The sequence below is a fragment of the Pipistrellus hanaki genome, assembly GCF_964339955.1.
Source record: "Pipistrellus hanaki genome assembly, chromosome: 12".
Lineage (NCBI taxonomy): Eukaryota > Metazoa > Chordata > Mammalia > Chiroptera > Vespertilionidae > Pipistrellus > Pipistrellus hanaki.
The window spans coordinates 23,576,752-23,596,117 of NC_140514.1; the positions used below are offsets into that span (position 1 = coordinate 23,576,752).

Below are 19,366 nucleotides of genomic sequence, written 5' to 3' on the forward strand. Positions count from 1 at the left end.
TCACCCTGAACAGAAGCCAGGGTCCTTACAGGGGTACTGGCTCTTCATCACTTGCACATGTCACTGAGACTCTCTGAGCTTATTTTATACTCTGCCCTTTCTCCTCATGCATTCGGTCACTCTGACTTCTTTGCTGTTCCTTGTGGGTGCAGACCTGTTCCTGCCTCAGAGCACTTGCTCTTGTCATTTTCTCTCCCATCTTTAGGACTTCACTCAATTGATTCCTTTTCAGAAGGGTTTCCTGGCTGAGATGTTTACCATCTCTGATATTTCCTTTTCCATGTTTTTTTTTTTTTTTTTTTTTTTTTGTAGCGTATATTACCTTATAGCACAGTGGCTCCCAATCTTATTTTGGCATTGCCCCACCTAAGTATCTCTAAAATCCTGATGCGTGCCCCCCCACCCCCCGTGACATATAATTCTTATTATTCAAAAAGTGAACTCCTATTCATGTGGAGGAAATCTAAAAGGCATTAACTTGGTCTAAACAAGCTTCCAAAGACCATGGCATCCATGAAAGAGAAAAATAAAAGAACAAGAGGACAGTGGAACTACTAAGGAAGAAATCGCTAAAAAATAGTTAAATAATAATAATAAAATGAAGTGATATGAAAAATAGCAAATAAAGCTTCAAAACATAGTAGAGAACTGAAATGCATAAATATATCACAATATATATTTATATACTGTATATGAGGCCCCTGAAACCATTAGAAATGCAAAAAAATTAACTGTTAGTAACTCATTCTCGACTTGCCCTCCTTAAAAATCAAATTGCCCCATTGTGGGTGTGTGCCCTACATTGGGAACTGCTGATCTAGCATATTATATATCTATTTATATTTTATGTTCATTATTGGTCATCTGATATAGAATATAAGCTCTATAAGAACTTACCATATTTTTGTGCAGCCTGTTTTATTCTCTTCTGTATTTCTAGCACATAGAGCTGTCTCTGGCACACAGTAGGCAATCAATACGTATTTGTCAAATGAATGAACAAATGAATGAATGAATTGGTGCTCAGCAATCATTGCCTCCTTCTTTCCTAGAAAATACCATTCGATTTCTTGAGGAATTTTAAATCCATCTTGTGCCTCAGATTTGTAGAATTGTTGATTTTAAATTAAACATTGGAGTTGGAAAAGGAAAGCCAGGAATGATCATACACATATATTTGGCGTGGCCCTTACTCCCCAGTCTTGCCACTAGCTGTGCAGATGGAGTGTCAGTTGCTAACAGACTAAAAGCTAGGAAACTGCAGAGGGTGGTGAGCTTGTTAACCTCTGCTCTTCCTCTCCTGGGGCTGGATCTAGAGGGCAAACTGTCAATAAAAAGACAATGAGTTCTTCCACTTGTTCCTGCTGCCACTTAATCATGACAAGTCAAAAGAAAGAGGCTGGCAAATAAATGTAGGATTTTCACTGCACATGTGAGATTCCTGTCACAATTGACAAAGCTGTAAAGGGTCTCTAGAAGTGGTAGGCTGAAAAGGCCAGTGACTAGACATGATACTGTGTCAATTATTCAATTGTTGAATGATTTCAGTCACAGTTTGTTACCAGGGCTCAACTATTCCTTCTGTCTAGTGGGGAAAAGACTGAGAGATAAGACCATCAAGATTTCTGGTCATTCTGCAAGTAAGGGCATAGCACAGTGTCCAGCTCTGACTAGGGCCTTCATGTCCCAAGACATCAGAGAACATTTTCAACATCATGGAACTATGTTATGGAATATAAAGGGTAGGTTAATATATTAACTCATATAGTTAATATGAGTTATGTGTTTTTTACAAAGCCTGTAAGTCCCAGATATTAGAACCCCTACACTCACATAAAGCTCTGAACAATATAGTCTGGCAGACCTTACCAAGGCCTAACTTTAGGAAACCAAGATATACGACATATGGATATTTAGAAATCTTTAAGTCAAGGAAACTGGAACAGTTTTGTTTTTTAAAATTTCAAATCCTCAAGAGAAAGGTTGGGGGAGGGGGGGGGGATTCCTTTCTTCTGATTCCCCATTTCCCTAATATTTATTCTCCTTTTAAAAAATTCTCACTTAAGGTATGTTATCTCTTCCTCCACTGCCCATGATGTCTGGAAATGGTTAAGAGCAATATCTTGGGGTCTTGCTTCCTGGGTCCAAATCCTGGATGTGCCACAGGGGCAAGGTACTTAATTGTGTTATGCAGAGGTGCTTTTCTGAAGGCGAGGTTAACAGTGGGGCCTGCCCTGAGGGGTTTCCCTGAGGAGTAAGTGAGCAGATTCAGTAGCACACTTAGAGCTGGCCCTGACACGTGGTGTGCACTCAGTCCAGGCAAGCCCAGTTCTTTTTTTGTCTGTATTGCTTCTGTGTCTAGAGTCTGCTCTGCTTCCATTTTGCTATCTGGCCTAGGGAAACCATGTAACCTCTGCTTCCTCCTCAACTGCCAGGCAGGCCTGGACTTCCTGATCATTCCAAGTTCTGGCCTTGATTGGCTGGGAAACGCAACACTCTGCCCTTCCCTCTGGTTTCATGATAGCTACTGTCAGTCAGAGAAGCTCAGTTCAGTTCAGTTCAGTTCAGTCCAGTCCAGTCCAATCCAATTCAATTGAACTCATCTATTCTGTTTAGTGCAAGTCATTCATTTCATTTGTTCACAAACATCTCCTGAGGTCCTAGACATGAATAATGCTTAGCAGACATAAGACAGAAAGGAGGTATGGGGGATCTTTGTTTCTGAGACTCTTAACAAATCTGAATGCTTTCTGTAGCTTCACTTATTTTTTCCCCCCCCTAAGTGGAGAGAATATAAGAAAGACTCTATCCTCTTAAGGATTTAAAGGCTTTTCCTTTAAACAATCTTGAGGAAAACAACATCTAGGCGGCTGCTGGAAAATGCAATTCTGATGTCTAAGTGGTTCTAATTATTCCCTGCTCAAGAGGGCGGTTCCTGAAGGCCGGCTTAATCTTCCCAGAGGCTGCGGCAGACAATATCCCACTCAGGTGAAAACAAGAGGGTGGCCAGCCCAAACAACTGCAAAATAAACAAAGCCCCAATTATGATTAGAGGGAGGTAGACTGGGCTGTTCTGTTTAGTCCGAAGAAATTGATTTCCCCTGGAGTGTCACTTACACCATAATGATTATTGGACTGGAGAAAACAGAGTAATACAGAAAACAAAATTAGATGGGCTGCAGATCAGTCGTTGATCTTGACTGCTCTCGCCTCGAAGGCAGAGTTAGAGAAATATAATCAATGGGGAGGCAGGATATTTGAAAAATGTCTTGATATTTATTGTTTTATACTCATTCATTCATTTTTTAATGCAATTTTTTTTATTAAATTATTATCTTTGTACATATACCATTTAAAAAAATTTTTTTTTACTCCTTTCTTTTGAAAAGCAATGTGCGTTAGGGAATCAACAAACAAAAAATGGTAAGTGCAGGTTAATTCTAGGAAAAGTTATCTAGATCTAATGGAGTCTGTTTGCTTACTGTATCAAAGATGAAACAAACCCAATGTTTAAGGAACTTTCTCTGAAGGAATTATTTCAGAAACATGTAGCTTTAGATCTTCTAGGCATAATATGGTCTCAGCTGGCCCCTGCTCCACACAATTAAAACAAATAAGTGAATAAAAATAATTCTATTTGGAAAGACTTAGAGTGACTTAAGTAATTTGTATTTCTTCACTGCAAACTAAGGCTAGGTTTTGTTTGTTCTACATTCAGTCATAGAAATGTTCAAAGCTCTGTATTGCATCCCACTAATTTTCTCTGAATCACACTAAAAGAGAACCACTCCCCCCCCCCCCCCCCCCAGATAAACTTTCTTGAATTTGAAGATCTGGTATAAAAATGTTATGATTTCTTTTTAAAAAAAATATATATTTTTTACAGAGAGGAAGAGAGAGGGATAGAGAGTTAGAAACATCAATCAGCTGCCTCTTGCACACCCCCCACCGGGGATATGCCCGCAGCCAAGGTGCATGCCCTTGACCAGAATCGAATCTGGGACCCTTGAGTCCGCAGGCCGACACTCTATCCACTGAGCCAAACCTGTTAGGGCAAAATGTTATAATTTCTTAAACTCTCACCCAAATGCTATTCTTGGCACATTTGTAAAAATGAAATTGATAATCCAGAAACAATAATATTTTCTTTAGGACAGAAAATGATTTCTTTGATTTACTGCTATTTGGTCCTCCAAGTCTTCTAACTACTATGCATCTCCCTCATTACTATGTGTTTAAATATATATATGTTTTCTATCCAGCATGTGTCATACCTTTTTAAGAAAGTGCCCTACATTTATCCTCAAGTCTAGTAGGTACCTCTCCCTTTAGAGAACTTCTACAGTACTCAAATTTTGGTCTGCACATCCTACCCTTATCATGTTCCCACATGATGTCTTGAAAAGCCTTATTCTCTTTTTCTGTGTCTGTGTATTTGTATCCATTCTATTCTACTACATTAACCACTTTACGCCATAAGTGTCTGTAGACTCAAGCAGTGGACCTCTTTTAATTAAATTCAAAATATCATAGCAGTTAACTGGTTAAAATAGTCTGTGTGTCTGGGCTGTGTCTTTGGCCCTAACATCTCAGCAATGGCTGTACACAGGGTAAGCATTTGACAAAGGTGTGTTGCCTGTAATAGCTTGTGGCTGATGTGCTGCTCTGTTTAGTGTCTCAATGATTTTTCTGTGAAGATGCTGAACTCAGGACTTTGACGTCACTTTTGGCTTATTTCCATTTGGTACAAGTACATGTTCTCTGTTGATGAAATCCCTTCCATTGAATGGTCAGGGCTGTAAACACACAGGGAGAAGGTCATCCTGTCTCTGTCCTGCTCAGGAGAAAATAAATCTGTCCTTTGATCTAACAAACCAAAGCAGCACTGGAAAGCACCCTTTCCATGGTGATTCTATTTCCCTCCGTTTTACTCATTGTATCACAACGTTTAAGAAACTGTTATGTCTGCCAAGAAGAGCAGTTAGTGCCTTATTTGGTAGGTGATAAAGCCATTACCAGTCACAAGACCAATATTTAGGACATGCATACTGAATTATTTAAAGCTAACAATGCACATGAAGAATGTTAAAGTAAAAATGGGAAAAAACGTGATTGTAATAACATTTATTTCCTCTTTGCTTGCCCAACTATTCTCCGGTGTTCAAGGGCACACCCAGAACTTCAGATATGATAACTCTAAGTACCAGACTGCTTTGCTGCTTTCAGCCTTCCCACTGCCCCTTTTCCCTCCCCCCCTTTTTTTTGGCCTGGTCAAAACCATGGCCTTGGGATTGACTTTAAGCATGACTTTGAGAGGAGCTATGCTGACCTGTTCTGTAGTGAGACTGGTGAAAATTATACATACAAAGCCAAATAAATAATATTCAAAGCCTTTGGAAAAGCAAAAGAGGAAAGAGCTATTATAAAGAAAAAAAATAAAAGCTATGAAAATCCACAAAAAAGGCAAGAGTTTTTATAATAGTTAATTAACCAAGACCATGGCCCACCTCTCTCATCACACCCCACTCTAGACAGCAACAGCTAAGAACAGGGCTTCCTTTCCTTCCAGGTTCCAGCCAGAGGGCTTTCTCCCAGTAGGAGCAGGACTTGAACATTTCTCATTCTGCCTCCAGCTGCCTGTTGCTATGGCTAGTCCCTGGGCAAGTGCTTTCTTACCAAGCCATATTTGTGTGCATAGAGGTTTTATGGGATGCAGCCTGCTGAGAGTACTGGGCCCCAATAGCTCTTGCCTGAATGTATTAGATAGTAGTTTAATGATAGAAGAATCAAGCACAGAGGATTTTAGGCTGTTACCCTAACCTCCACCAAGTGCTTAGCTCTGAGAATAGGGGACTTAGTAGCTTGTTAATGAATCCACTCCTGCCTACAGAGCCCTGGTTGAGATCTTGCCCAAGGAGAGAAGCAGACTATACACATTTATTCACTTCCCAGAGGAACTCACTCTATTTGCAACAGGGCATGGGGATGTTTAAGCATAAGAGCACTCTTAAGAGCAATACCAAGAACATGTATGCATGTATGCATAACCCATGGACACAGACAATAGTCCTGGATTGTGATAAGGATGTCTGACTGCCCATTTAGGGCAGTTGGACATCTCTCTAGGGGTCCCAGATTAGAGAGGGTGAAGGTTGGGCTGAGGGGCAACCTCTTCCCACCCCCCCCACCCCTGAATTTTGTGCACTAGGCCTCTAGTTAAGACAAAAAAAAAATCACAAGAATATCTCCATAGTAGATTTGATCTTGCAGAAGAAAAAATTAGTAAAATTAAAACTGAATTAATAGAGATTATGCAAGTCAAAGGATAGAAGAGAAATAGAGAAATGGAGAGAGCCTCAGAAAGTAAGGGGATAAAACAGAGATGGAGCCCTTGCTGGTTTGGCTTAGTGGATAGAGCGTTGGCCTGCAGACTGAAGAGTCCCAGGTTTGATTCTAGCCAAGGGCACATGCCTGAATTGCAGGCTCAATCCCCAGTAGGGGCTGTGCAGAAGACAGCCAATCAATGATTCTCTCTCAACATTGATGTTTCTCTCTCTCTCTCTCTCTCCCTTCCTCTCTTAAATATATATATATATATATATATATATATATATATATATATATATATATATATATATATATTCGCAAAAAAAAAAAGAGATGGAGAAACTTTTTCTGCCAAGGGCTATTAGGATATTTATAACATTATTTGTGGGCCATCCAAAATTATCAACTTAAAAAATTTACCTGCTATATTTGGTCAAACATTTAATTAACTCACCCATAATGCCTTGGCAGGACCAGACCAAATGATTTTACAGGCTTTATGTGCAATGCTCCCACCCTGGAATAAAAGTTAGAGGTGGTGCTGGTTGAGGATGCTGAGCCATTGCCTGTGCTTTGTTAGAGTTGAGAGATATGTTTTATTACTAAGCTTGCCATAGAAGCTTGGAAATTGAGGATTTAAAATGTTTGACTTTGGAAATAGATGATAGACAATACTTTCAATTATTCACATGACTTTAGACAAATGACTTTACTGGAACTCATTTCTTAGTCCTAAAACAAGTAAGGTTAGGGAGGAAATGTATGCTCACTCAAGTTCATCCAGCAAACAATTCTTTGATTTAAAGAACAAAGCAGGTTCACACAAGGTGAAGATATGGCCCACATAGAATTATAAAATTTATGTCTACAACATATTTGGGGTTGTATATAATACCTTTCTCAACCCATTAGTTCCTATGGATATATATATATATATATATATATATATATATATACCCATTTGTGAAAACATATTTTTTGGTTAACTACATCTCACTAAATCACAGTTTCCTAGTGTGTTCTGTGGAACACTTATGGGTTCTATAAAATTGGAATGCCTCGGAGAGCCTTGAATATGTTATGACATTGTGAATCTCTAGAACAGCAGTATAACATGCAGCATTTTCCAAACCTATTTGATCATGGAGGATCTTTTAAACATTTACTTTTCCCTGAGGGTCTTATGAAACTAAGGTTGTAAGGAACACACTTGAAAAAATGTTAAAGGACTAGACTTCAAGAGCTTAAGATATTTATCCTCCAAGAAGGCTTTATACATGTTGCAACTTAAAAGTCTTAGAAATTAGGGGAATCGTTAAAGCTTCATGGTTTAATTTATTAATGGTGGTATTGTGACAAATAACAGGGGCCATATTTGGGGGCAACTGGGCCAATCATATCTCATAGGAAGTTGTGAACTAGTTAGAGTAGCCTTCGTCCAGACTTTAAATCACATCCAAAATGAGAAAACAAAGGTACAACTCCCAAATCTAGAAAGAAACCTTAGCAAAGAGGCTGTGAGTTCATATTAGGTCAGTTTTAAAAAACCACAAAATTCTGTTGAGCTTTTGAAATGTCATCAGGGTTCATCTAATTGTATGACGGTCATTTAGGGAGGATCTACAGAGATCTCACGCCTCCATCAAGTGCTCCATGTTCTCATGGTAGTCACTGCTGCTAAGACTCTGCACCTGCAGAAGATCCGCTACTCAGCATCCTGAGAGCGAAGTATGACTGGGGAACCATCGTCATCGGAAATGTGAAGGACAACAGAGAATTGGAAGCAGCCCTTCCACCTGCCTCCTCCACAGGCGCACATATCGCTCAAATTCCTTTTTGGATTATTAGGCAGCACCTGGTTATTTTCAGTTTAGCACTGGATGTGGCCGTTGACACTTTTCAGCCTTCCTTCTATTTATTCATGATCCCACTCACACATTTTCTGTCTTTTGGTCTGTCTCTGTCCTCCTTGTTGAGTAGTTATTGGGTGCCCAATCCTGCTGGGTGTGAGAGAGGGAGGCAGCACTACCCCTCAGAGAGCCTACTGTATCTGAGAGACAAGATCATGTATATTTGCACTGTGGGTGACTGTAGCATTGTGAATATTTAATCTCAGATAAAGAGCTTAGATCTTTAGGACTTCAGAGGACGGAGATCCTCTTTCCTTTTTTTCACAGTTAATAAAAACAAACAAACAAACAAACAAAAAACACTTTAGGCTTTTAAAATGGTTTTCCTTAATTTTTAATTACAGTTGGCATTTAATATTATATTCGTTTCAGGTATGCAGCATAGTGATTAGACATTTATAGAACTTAGAAAGCGATGTCCCTAATAACACTTGGATTTTTTAATCAGGCATATCAGGGAATTCAGTTTCAATTCTGACACTGTGTGGGCTAGTTCTTTGGATTTCATTTTTCTTATTTCTTAAAATTGGAAAAATAATAGCTACAGTATAAGACAATTGGGCAAAATACTGTAAGAAGCATAAAGCATGGTGATATAGTAGGACTTAACAGATATTTGTTACATTCAATCTTCCAGTTCCTATTTGCTTGAAAGGCCCTTCCTTTCATCCATTCATTCAATTCATATATGTATTGAGCAATTTACTTTGTGTAAGGGACTATTTTACACACTAGAATCCATGCTGTCATAAAACTTCAGTTCTAGCTTTTAGCAGGGGAAATAAATAGGAAAACAACATGAAAATGCTCAAATTGCTGTAAGTTTAAGGAAGAAAAGGGTCTTATGTTGGAGCAGTGGAAATGCCGCTATCATGGAGGGGACAGTGAGGGTGTGCAGGAGGCAGCCAATCAATGATTCTCTCATCATTATGTTCCTATCTCTCTCCTCCCTTCCTCTCTGAAATCAATAAAACTATATTAAAAAAAAAAAAAAGAAGAAGCAGGCATAAATCCCATTCAGAGCAGTCAGGCACATGCTCCTCTTCACCTGAGCAAAACACCAAATGTTTCTTATTTAAAGAAAGCAGAATAGAGAGTTTCCAGACTAGAGGGTGCCAGGGACTACTTATTACTGCTGCGTGCTGAGACCTACCCCCACCTCTTTATCCCACTCTCCAGAATGCTGGCAGTTAAGGCTTCACCCTCCATATACAGTAGGAGTTTGGAAGAATCTTTTTCCAGGGAATTTGACCAGCCCAGAGGGAAGATCTATGCACTGATAGAGCAATTCCCCAATTCTAAGGCGGGGCCATTTCTTTCTGTTGCTGTTTTTGTTTTTCTTTCTCCTGAATCTTACCTGAGCTACTTTGTAATTATCCTATCTTGTTAGTTTGTTTGTTCTCTTTCCTCTTTTGTCTAGTATTTGTTTGGGGGAATCAGATGCCAATCCAAGACTGTGCTTATTGAAGGAACTCAGATTTTCACAATCAGGGCCCTGATAAGCAATTTTGCTCTTGTTTGCAGGATTCCAGATGACCTCTTCGTTGCTCCCCATAATTCTTATACTTGCTCCCCTTGCCTTTAAAATTTTTAATTTTTAATTTAAAGAGTGTTTTGAATGCATTTTTCTGCTGCCCCCCCCCGCCCCACCCCCATCTTCTCCTAGCCCAGTATATATACTTTTTGAAATGTTACACTGCTTACCCACAAAACAAATACCAATGAAATGAAGATTTCTTCCTTTTGTGTCCTGAACAGAAATTAGTCTTGGTGGGAATATGGCGAGACTTAGGGTCTGCCTGTTGATACTTGCTCAGGCTGAGATCTGATGATGGAGAGTGACCATTCATTTGCACTCAATTCATTTTTAAATTCTAAACATAGCCATACAAAAATACAATAGTTTGAAATTTGTAAGAGAGGAAAATTACTGAGGAGTTCAAGAGCATGCACTAATTCCTTATTAGTGTCCCCTTTATGTCAAAGTAGACATTTTTAAGGCATGTCCTCTTCAGAAGAGATATTTAGGTTTTTAAGGCTAATGGTGTGATTACCAGATGCCAGGGATGACCTCAGCTGCTCGGGGGGGGGGGGGGGGGGGGGAAACTGGCATACACAATCCATTGACATGTAAACACCCTTTGCTCTCCCTCTGCAAAATCCACATCATAGTATTCATGAGCACAAGGACTTTAGGAAAAATTATGAGACTGGCTAAGCAACAGCAACAGCCTAAGTTTCCTTCTTTGGTGCTTCCACCAGTCTCTGTATTATTATAGTTTGAAAATTCCTAGTCAAACTTAAATACTTGGACACCTGGCAGTTTAGTCCTTTTTTAAATTTGCTGATGTTCACTCATCATTCTGTTTTATTTCAGCTTGGTGTTCTCATTAAAAAAAATAAAGCAGGGATTTCCTGACCTTTAAAAGAGTGGGGTCTTCTCGAAGTGCCCCTATGCAGCTCCTGAAATCAACCTTTGGCATAAGGTCAGATCTTGGTAGGACAGGCAGACACCTGTCTTCTCATGAGCTTTCTTCTGGCATCAAGCAGGCATGCGTCTTCTTTCACTAGGCATGCATGTCTTTCAATGCTCAGACTATGATTTCAAAATGCACAAAGCAACTTGCAATTACTTGTCAAATGAGTGGTACTAATAACGACTTTTCTGGGTTCTGAGGCGGGATTTTGATCCTTGTGGGTAATGGTGAGGAAAAATATTATCATCATTACCTGTGTGATGTTATTATTATTTTTTTTTTGCAACTTTGTGAGAGCAGGCATGTGACTCTCCTATTGATTCTTCTCTCCCAAATGCCCAGTATAGTGCCTTGTACAAATATAATCAATAAATATTTGCTGTTGAAAGAAACATCATAAAAATGAGTGGCTTTAATCTGGTCTCAAAAAACAACAATGTTGGGAGTGAGAGAATGCATTTCAGGTTGGAGAAAATAATAGTATTGGGGTAGGGGGATATAAGATATATCAGGGAGCTGGGGAATAGAAAATCGTGCATAGAGTAAAGGGTTGAAAGAATGGGAGATGAGAGAGGACAGGAGAGTTCATTTGAGGCCAAAATGTAGAGAACCTTAATGCCAAATCTGGAATCTTTGTCCTAAGTCTGGGCATTGGAGCCCACAGAGCAATTAGACAAGAGCTCAGAGCAGGAGTTGCTGGGAGGGGAAACAGGCTGAGAAGGAGGGGCGGGAAGAATGGACAGAAACCAATTGGGAACTGTTACCATGAGATGATGAAGAGAGCACAAGTGGAGGCAATCCTATCTTCTAGGGATTTAATCCTATCTTCTGATGGATGACTTAGTAGACTTTCTTAGAAGGAACAGAATATTTTAAATTGGAGCCACAGCTAAAAATCTAGTGCTCAAGGCTGTGGTCCTTCCATATAAAAGGCCTTTCTTTTTTATTCCCTTCTTATTCCAGGAGGATTTTGAACGCCATGGGCTCCCATCAGCTTTTGTTTATTTAGTTTCAAAATCAAATTCTAAAACCCTTTACTTAACATAACTGTCTATTAAGATGAAGAGAACCCTTCTCACCAGCCCCCTTTGCCAAAACCCACATCTGAATTCACAGTAGTTTAGGAATTACATACCCCCCCCCGCCCCGGACTCTGAGGCTTAGAAACAGCCTATTGATTCTGAGAAGTTTGGTGCCTAAAGATGTTTGTGAAATCAAAGCATTGTAGAATTGAAGGAAAACTGAGCATAATTGTACGTCAACTTTTCACCTATCTTCTGATGGATTTTCTGTTTCATGTCCTCAATTGATCTTTTTGTTTCATTGAAATTTAGCTGAACTTTTTGGGTCCATGTTTCTTAGAGGTTTCCATCAAGCTTGGCATTAAGGAGATACAAACAATTGGTTCATTTTCCACTATTTCTGACACAGGAATGGCTGTGTTGGCTCTTGAAGAAGCTGGCCTGGGAGAAGGAATAAGAAAAGGTGGACTCAAGTCTCTTCTAAGACTAAAAATATAACTGAGTTCAAGTTTATGTTAAGAGTCTGGTTGCTTTATTCAAATATTTTTTGTACACCCCTTGAAGATTTTTGGAGCAGTTGGCATATTCCATATGAAAGAACAAGGAAATGGCATGTTCAGGTCAGAGACACAAAACATTCTCTAAGATACTTCAGGGAGAGGTCAGATTCAGAACAAACATCCAAATCTCATTATAATTAGATCCTAAGCAATTAAAAATAATTATGTACTCTTCTTCCTAACTGACCTTGTAGGATGTATAAGCTAGAATCTAGTCTAAATAAAGCTAAATTGGAGAGTCTAAGTCTAGCAGCTTAAAAAAAAAGTTAAATCCAGTCATCCACAGTGACTAGATAACACAGTGACTTTGGAGAAGGATAATCAGTTATGCTAAGTGAAATAAATCAGTCAGAGAAAGACAAGTACCATATGATACCATTCATATGTGGAAACTAATGAACAAAATAAACTAACAAACAAATTATAAACAGATTCATAGATGCAGAGAACAGACTGGCAGCTGTCAAAGAGGAAGGAGTTTGGGGAGCTGAAAAAAGTGAAGGGATTAAGCAAAACATAAAACAGAACTCATAGACACATATAGCAGTATGGTGATTACCAGAGGGAAATGGGCATGAGGGGAGGTAAAAGAGGGGAAAGGGGGGATAGATGGTGATGAAAGGAGACTTAACTTGGGGTGGTGAACACACAATACAGTATACAGATGATGTATTGTGGAATTGTACTCCTGAAAGATATATAATTTTATTAACCATTGTCACTGCAATATGTTTTTAAAAAATTAAATAAGTTTCCACTTGTGGCCAAGATGTCCTGCTTTTGAAGCTTAGGCTTCTTTGGTAGAGGACTGGGGCGAGGAAAGACAGCACTCACCTTTAGGTAAACCAGGGGATTTTATCATCACCAAGCAAGTGCCCTTCTGAGCTATCAAGTCCCTACTCTTCAATTTCTGATAATGACTCTGTAAATTATAGCTCTTAGCCAATTTTCAGGGTAAAAGTTCACCTTCTCTTTTAAAGCATTCTGTCCCTGAAATATAATTTCTCCCTTTCCATTTCAAGGTACTGCATCCTTGAGCTATTACTTGAGTCAGTTTTCTGATTCCTCTATAGTGAATATAAGCCTCCTGTACCCTCAGCCAAATTAACTTCAAAATGTTGGACATAGACATATAATTTCTCACAAAAGTAGATGCACAGTTTTATTTTGAGAGAAAGGCTTATGTCAGCATTAACATGAAAACAGTGCTATTTGTTTCTTTCAGAGACATATCTAAACAAGGCAGTGGGAGTCTCCAGACACAGGCATCCAGGGCAACCTGCACAATGAGGTGTTTGTTTTTGATATCCAAACAGAATTACAATATTCAAAGCACATATGGGGCAGGAAAACTAACATCCAGGGTTTGGAATCTGACCTTAATTGAAAAAAAATTATATTTCTTTGAACATTTCTGCCTGGTTTATGGTGACTTCATTTTGGCAATTTCATCTGTCCTTTTAATATTCTTTGTAAGTATGTAGGGGCAGATACTATTAAGTCAAGATAACTGAGTGATATGCCTAGAATATAGAATATTCAACTTTTTAAATTAGGAACTTTGTTTCAAGTCTATGTATCTCTCTTTTTAAATAAATAATGGATCATCAAATAACGTATTAGTCACTTGCTTAAGACAAACACACAAAAAAGCAAGGCAACTATCAAATCCTATAGTAGTGTACCACAGGGAAAGCAATAATCATCTTCTATATATATGAAAGCCTAAGTGGCCATTCAACTGTTCGACTGGCAGCTTTGGTGCACACTGACCACCAGAGGACAGACACTAACGCACAGGCATGGAAACATGGAACAGACTGATGAATATCAGAGGGAAGGGAGGAGGTAGGAGGATGGGAAGAGTTTAACCAAAGATCTTATATGCATACTAAAGGCCCGATGCATGGATTCATGCACTGGTGGGGTCCCTTGGCCTGGCCTGTGGGGATCAGGCCAAAACCAGCAATCCAACATCCCCCAAGGAGTCTTGGATTGCAAGAGGGTGCAGATCAAGCTGAGGGACCCCACTGGTGCACGAATTTGTGCACCAGGCCTTTAGTCTCTTATAATATTGTTTTCATCAGTACTGAGGAGCAGAGCAAATAAACAGATGTAATTTCCCCTTATTTATTATATCATTTGTTCTACATGTAATTGAGGGCCAAGAAGAATACACTGCATTGAACCAGGCACCATAAGGAGTACAAAGGAAATGTTTACTGCTGTTGAGAAAACAAGACACACATGAAAAGTTATGTGCAAAGCAAGATTGTGCAATGAACAACACAGATTAAATAAAGATGGAAGTGGTCAGGGAAGACTTCATGAAAGAGGAAGCCTTTGAGTATGACTATGATACTAGTAAGTAGGTTGAATTTCAAGAGGCAAAGAAGAAATCAAGGATAGTGTAAGTAGCAGGCATACATAAAGACATAGGGAGGAGAAATGCACAAGTGGGCTTGAGAACAAGTATGTATCAGTCTTGCAGAATAGTTGGCTCCTATGAGAATGGTGAGAGGTAAATTAAAAAAGGTGAGCCATTGAAAGATTTTGAACTTGGGAATCATAACATGGTATCAGTGGTATTTTATGGAGAGAGATGGATCACGATGAGCAGGTGGGTTTGGAGAAGATATAGTTAGGAAGAAAGAAGATAAAACAGGAAGTTATCATACAATCAAGGCTTTAGATGCCCAGGATCCCAGAAAAGATGGTGGTAATGAATCATTCCTAGTAATATGAAGGGAGTTTGTAAAAGTGATTCAATACGGGCAATCAGGAAAGTGAAACCTGCATGATGAAATTTAAGCCATCACTAGTCAACAAATGAGATTGTCAGGGTGGTTTTAGCAGGTTTGTAATCCATTGTCTTATCATCCCTTTCATCAACTCAGAACAAGAAACACCTAGTTCCATCATGGTTATCATCTGTATTTCAGAGCTAGCTCCTTCAGGAGAGCAGAGCACATCTTTACCCAGCTACTACTCTGGCACAAAACAATGAAAACCCAGCCAAGAGTCCATCACTCTCTATTACTGAGCACTGACTTAGGAGATAGGAGGTGTGGCTACAATTCTGAATTTGCAGGGAGTTTGCTCCAGTGGCTGGGGTTGAATAGATCCCAAGTGAATCAGCCTTTCCCAAAGTATGTTCTGCAGAATATTCATTCTTAGGTAAAGATGCTTTTAGAGAAAAGGATTCCACAATGAAACAAGCATCAAAAATTCTTTTTCCCTCTTGGAGATCACGGAATTTATTGGCATAGAAAAGGCTTCCCTAGTAGGTACACAACACTAATACATCCTATAGAACTAAGGACCTACTAAGGAAAGATGAAACTAGGCACACTTTTAAATGTGTGTATATATATATATATATATATATATATATATATATATACACACACACACACACACACACACACACACACACACACACCCCGTATTTTTCAGACCATAAGACGCACTGGACCATAAGACTCACCAGTTTTTAGAGAAGGGAAATGAAGAAAAAAAGATTCTGAAACAAATAGTGTCCTAAAATATTTTATGTGCATTAAAACCCAACATCGCAGTCATAAACACATGTAATCAACCCTGTAAAGTAAACAGCAGCATTTAGAACCATTTTAGAGCCGGGCAAGCACACAGAGACCACACAGAGCCGGGCAAGTAAAAAAACTTTTTTTTTACAGTATATGTGTAGGCTATATTTGGACCATAAGACGCAGGGACTTTTCCCCCCCACTTCTGGGGGAAAAAAAGTGCGTCTTATGGTCCGAAAAATACGGTGTGTATATATTTGATTTCAGAGGAAGAGAGAGGGAGAGAGAGATAAAAACTTGAATGATGAGAGAGAATCACTGATCAGGTACCTCCTGTATACTCACTACTGGGGATCAAGCCCACAACCCAGGCATGTTACCTGACCAGGAATCCAACTGTGACCTTCTGGTTTATAGGTATATGCTCAATCACTGAGCCACACCAGCCAGGATAAACTAGGCACACTTTAACGCTCCTCACTAAACAATACTCTGTGGTAACAAGCTATTAAGAATTATCTAAACCAAGACCCCAAGATAAGGACTAGGGAACTGGAAGAAAATAGAAATGGCAAAATATAATTGAGGTAATTAGAAGTGCTGGTCAGTTAAGATTGTAGTGAGATAAGAATTCGCTGTGAAGAGAGTTGTCAATACAGACAGTTTACAATATAATCTCAATTCAGGTCTCCCTATGCCAAGAATGACCATCAGTGGACCCTTTTGTCCTCTTAGTATTGTGGTCATTGAACCCTGATAAATAGAAGGTTAGCTGTATCCACAGTGTCACTTAGAGTTAAAATTTCAGATTTTGAATAGGTTTTCACATTCTTAGGAATTCTACCTCTAGGAAGAATAAAGCAAGATCAAAGGGTCCTTTCTAGGTTCATTGACTGCCTCCAGGTGAAGTTTCTCAAGTAAGTCAGACTCAAAATTCCTTTGACTATGGTCAGAATGAAACCTGCTCCCTGAGTTTTTGAAAGCTATTGAAAGCCTGAAGGAAAACATTTCTTAGAAAGAAATGTACACAAAATAAGTGTTCTAGCCACTAGGAGAAAAATAAGGTTATTTTTAAGTAAAGTGGAAGACTATAAACTATCTCGGAGTTATGAAGATCTTTACATAAATTTTTCAAAGCATTTCCGTATCTATTGACTCATTCTATCATGAATACTCTCTGTGGTGTTTTTTTCCTAGTATTTTACAGTTGACAACAGTAGCCACCACCACTACCACCACCACCACCACCACCACCACCACCACCACCACCACCTCAGAGGTATTGTGCTAGGCATTTTACCTGGTTTCTTTTTTTAAATTTTTAAATTTTTTATTGATTAAGGTATTACATGTGTACATATATGGTTTCACTTAATCCCCATAGCAACTCTGCTGGAAGACATAATTTCCATTGTAGAGCCAAGAGCCCACTTGATAGAGCAAAAAATGGCATAGCCTGGGTGTGAACTCTTTCTCAGGGATTCTAGATGCTACACTCTATCATTTATTCTTATAAATAAATATCAGAAAGCAGATAGTGTAGTGAAAAAAAGGAGTTTTGGATAGAGAAGCAGCACTCCAAATTAAACCTCATTAGGGGAGCTCTGCTTTATTAACTGGTTGTCACTATTTGACCCACAGAGAAAAATAAAAGGAAGAAGTGGAGAAGAGACAGGCATGGAAATGGATATGTATTTGTGTGTGCGTGCGCGCGCGCGCGTGTGTGTGTGTGTGTGTGTGTGTGTGTGTGTGTGTTTAATTTTTAGTGTTTACAACAATCCAATCAAGCAGGTTGGATTTAGAAGTGACAAACAAAGGCTCAAAGGGGGTTAACTAATTGTTCAAGGTCATAGAAGCAAGTGACTTCTTACATGGGCCACCTCCTGTGTTTATAATTACCTAACAAACCAGACTGACTTTGCCATAATCAGGAATAACTGTCTCATCTGAAGTAGTGTAGCCAAAACACAGAGCAGACCAGCTATTTTCTCTGCGCTGCTGCTTTCTCTGGGTAGGAACTGAGGACTTGGGCTGTCAAGGGAAAAAGTAGCTGCAGGACCAACCAAGTCTGCAACCATTTGTCACTGAGTGAAACTCTGAAATACAACAGTGATGCGTTTGAGTGAACTGAAGAGATGACCACCTTCTGCAATAAAGCAAGAGTCATCCATAGCTTTAAGGGGAACCAGATTTGAAACAGGCTTCCAGAATAGTGGCTTCTGTTTAAAAGCCTTGCACTAAAAACACCAAGGATAGCTATAATCTCTGAGCCACAAGTTGCCAATTCTTAGGGGAAGTAGTAATCTTTTTCTAATATAGACAGACATAAGATTTTGGGGGAGAAAACAGCAGTAGAATGTGAATCAAAAAGCCTGATGTCTAGTTTTGGCTCTGCCTCAACTCATTGTGAGAGTTTGAGCATTTCTCTTGACTCTTCAGGCCCCAGATATCTCATTTGCAAAATAAACAGATAGAGTTACATTATATTGAAGTTCTTGTCCAATGTTGTCTGTCTACTTTCTTTTAAAATAGTTCAGTAAAAATCCAAAGTTAGAATCATATATTTTCACCTGTATGAAAGATTATCCTGTCTTTCTCTTTCCCTCCCCAATTCATTTTTCTCTTCTCTCTTCCTTTCTTCACACCCCTTCCCTTGTCTCCTCCATCCCTCTCTCTCTCCAGGAAGCACAATCTCAGTTGGGGAATTATTTGCTCCTGCTTCCAAAGCAACAATGACCCTTGTATTCTTGAATTCAGTGTCCTCAGTAGACTCACATTGTACATGCCACTTAAATCAAAGCTTTCTTTCTGCCTCTAATTCCTAGGTCTTCTAAGTTTCTACTTTTTCTTAGTTTTACTTTTCCACCAAAGAGAGTGTGTAACCCAAGAGCAAATACATTGAAAAGGCATTCAGGTTTCTGCATGGCACTTCCCAGATAAACACCGTGACCAATGCTCACCAAAATCCTTGGGAGAGACACAGGGCACGAGTGTTGAGATGGGGGAGTTTGTTTTATTCAAGCATTCAGAAATATTTCAGCTCAACAGTTATCAGCCTAATGTGAAAATAACACTAGCACCCAGCACACAAATGCCTGCAGTGGCAGTCCCCGCAGTCTCTGATACTCACAGTTCAATGGCATTCCTGGGGAGGTCAGAAGGAATCTCCGTCACCTCGCTGTCTTGGCAGAGGAAAACTCTGTTAGAGCAGTGACAGATCCGATGATGACATCCTGAGCCCAAGCTTAGGAAGGCCAGCAAGTAGACACGGAGCAAGGCCATGCTTATTTATCCATCCACCTGCTTTCCTCCTGCATTTGCAGAGAAAAATCTCCACAGATTTCAGAGGCTCCACTCAGTGCCCTTATGAGATTGGCCTCCAGAGTCACATGATCCAAGGGATGCTTTTTTTTTTTCACTCCAGGAGAATAGCAAAAGTCCTGTGTGCCCCAGTGTTTTGGGGGCAAAATAAGCTACTCCCTCATTCTTTTTAATTGGGTTTCTTATACCCTGATCCAAGGA

At 39.4% G+C, this 19,366-nt stretch overlaps 1 protein-coding gene across 1 annotated transcript in view; it reads right to left on the reverse strand.

The window, feature by feature from the left end:
* The window catches only part of FSHR (follicle stimulating hormone receptor), a gene marked incomplete at both ends in the record, with an annotated part of 119,357 nt that extends 100,231 nt beyond the window's left edge, over positions 1–19,126 (reverse strand). The window contains one exon of the mRNA XM_084901011.1: positions 18,975–19,126. Within this exon, the coding sequence (XP_084757137.1) occupies positions 18,975–19,126 (152 nt within the window). The remainder of the gene's footprint in view (positions 1–18,974) is intronic.
* Positions 19,127–19,366: the final 240 nt, after the last annotated feature.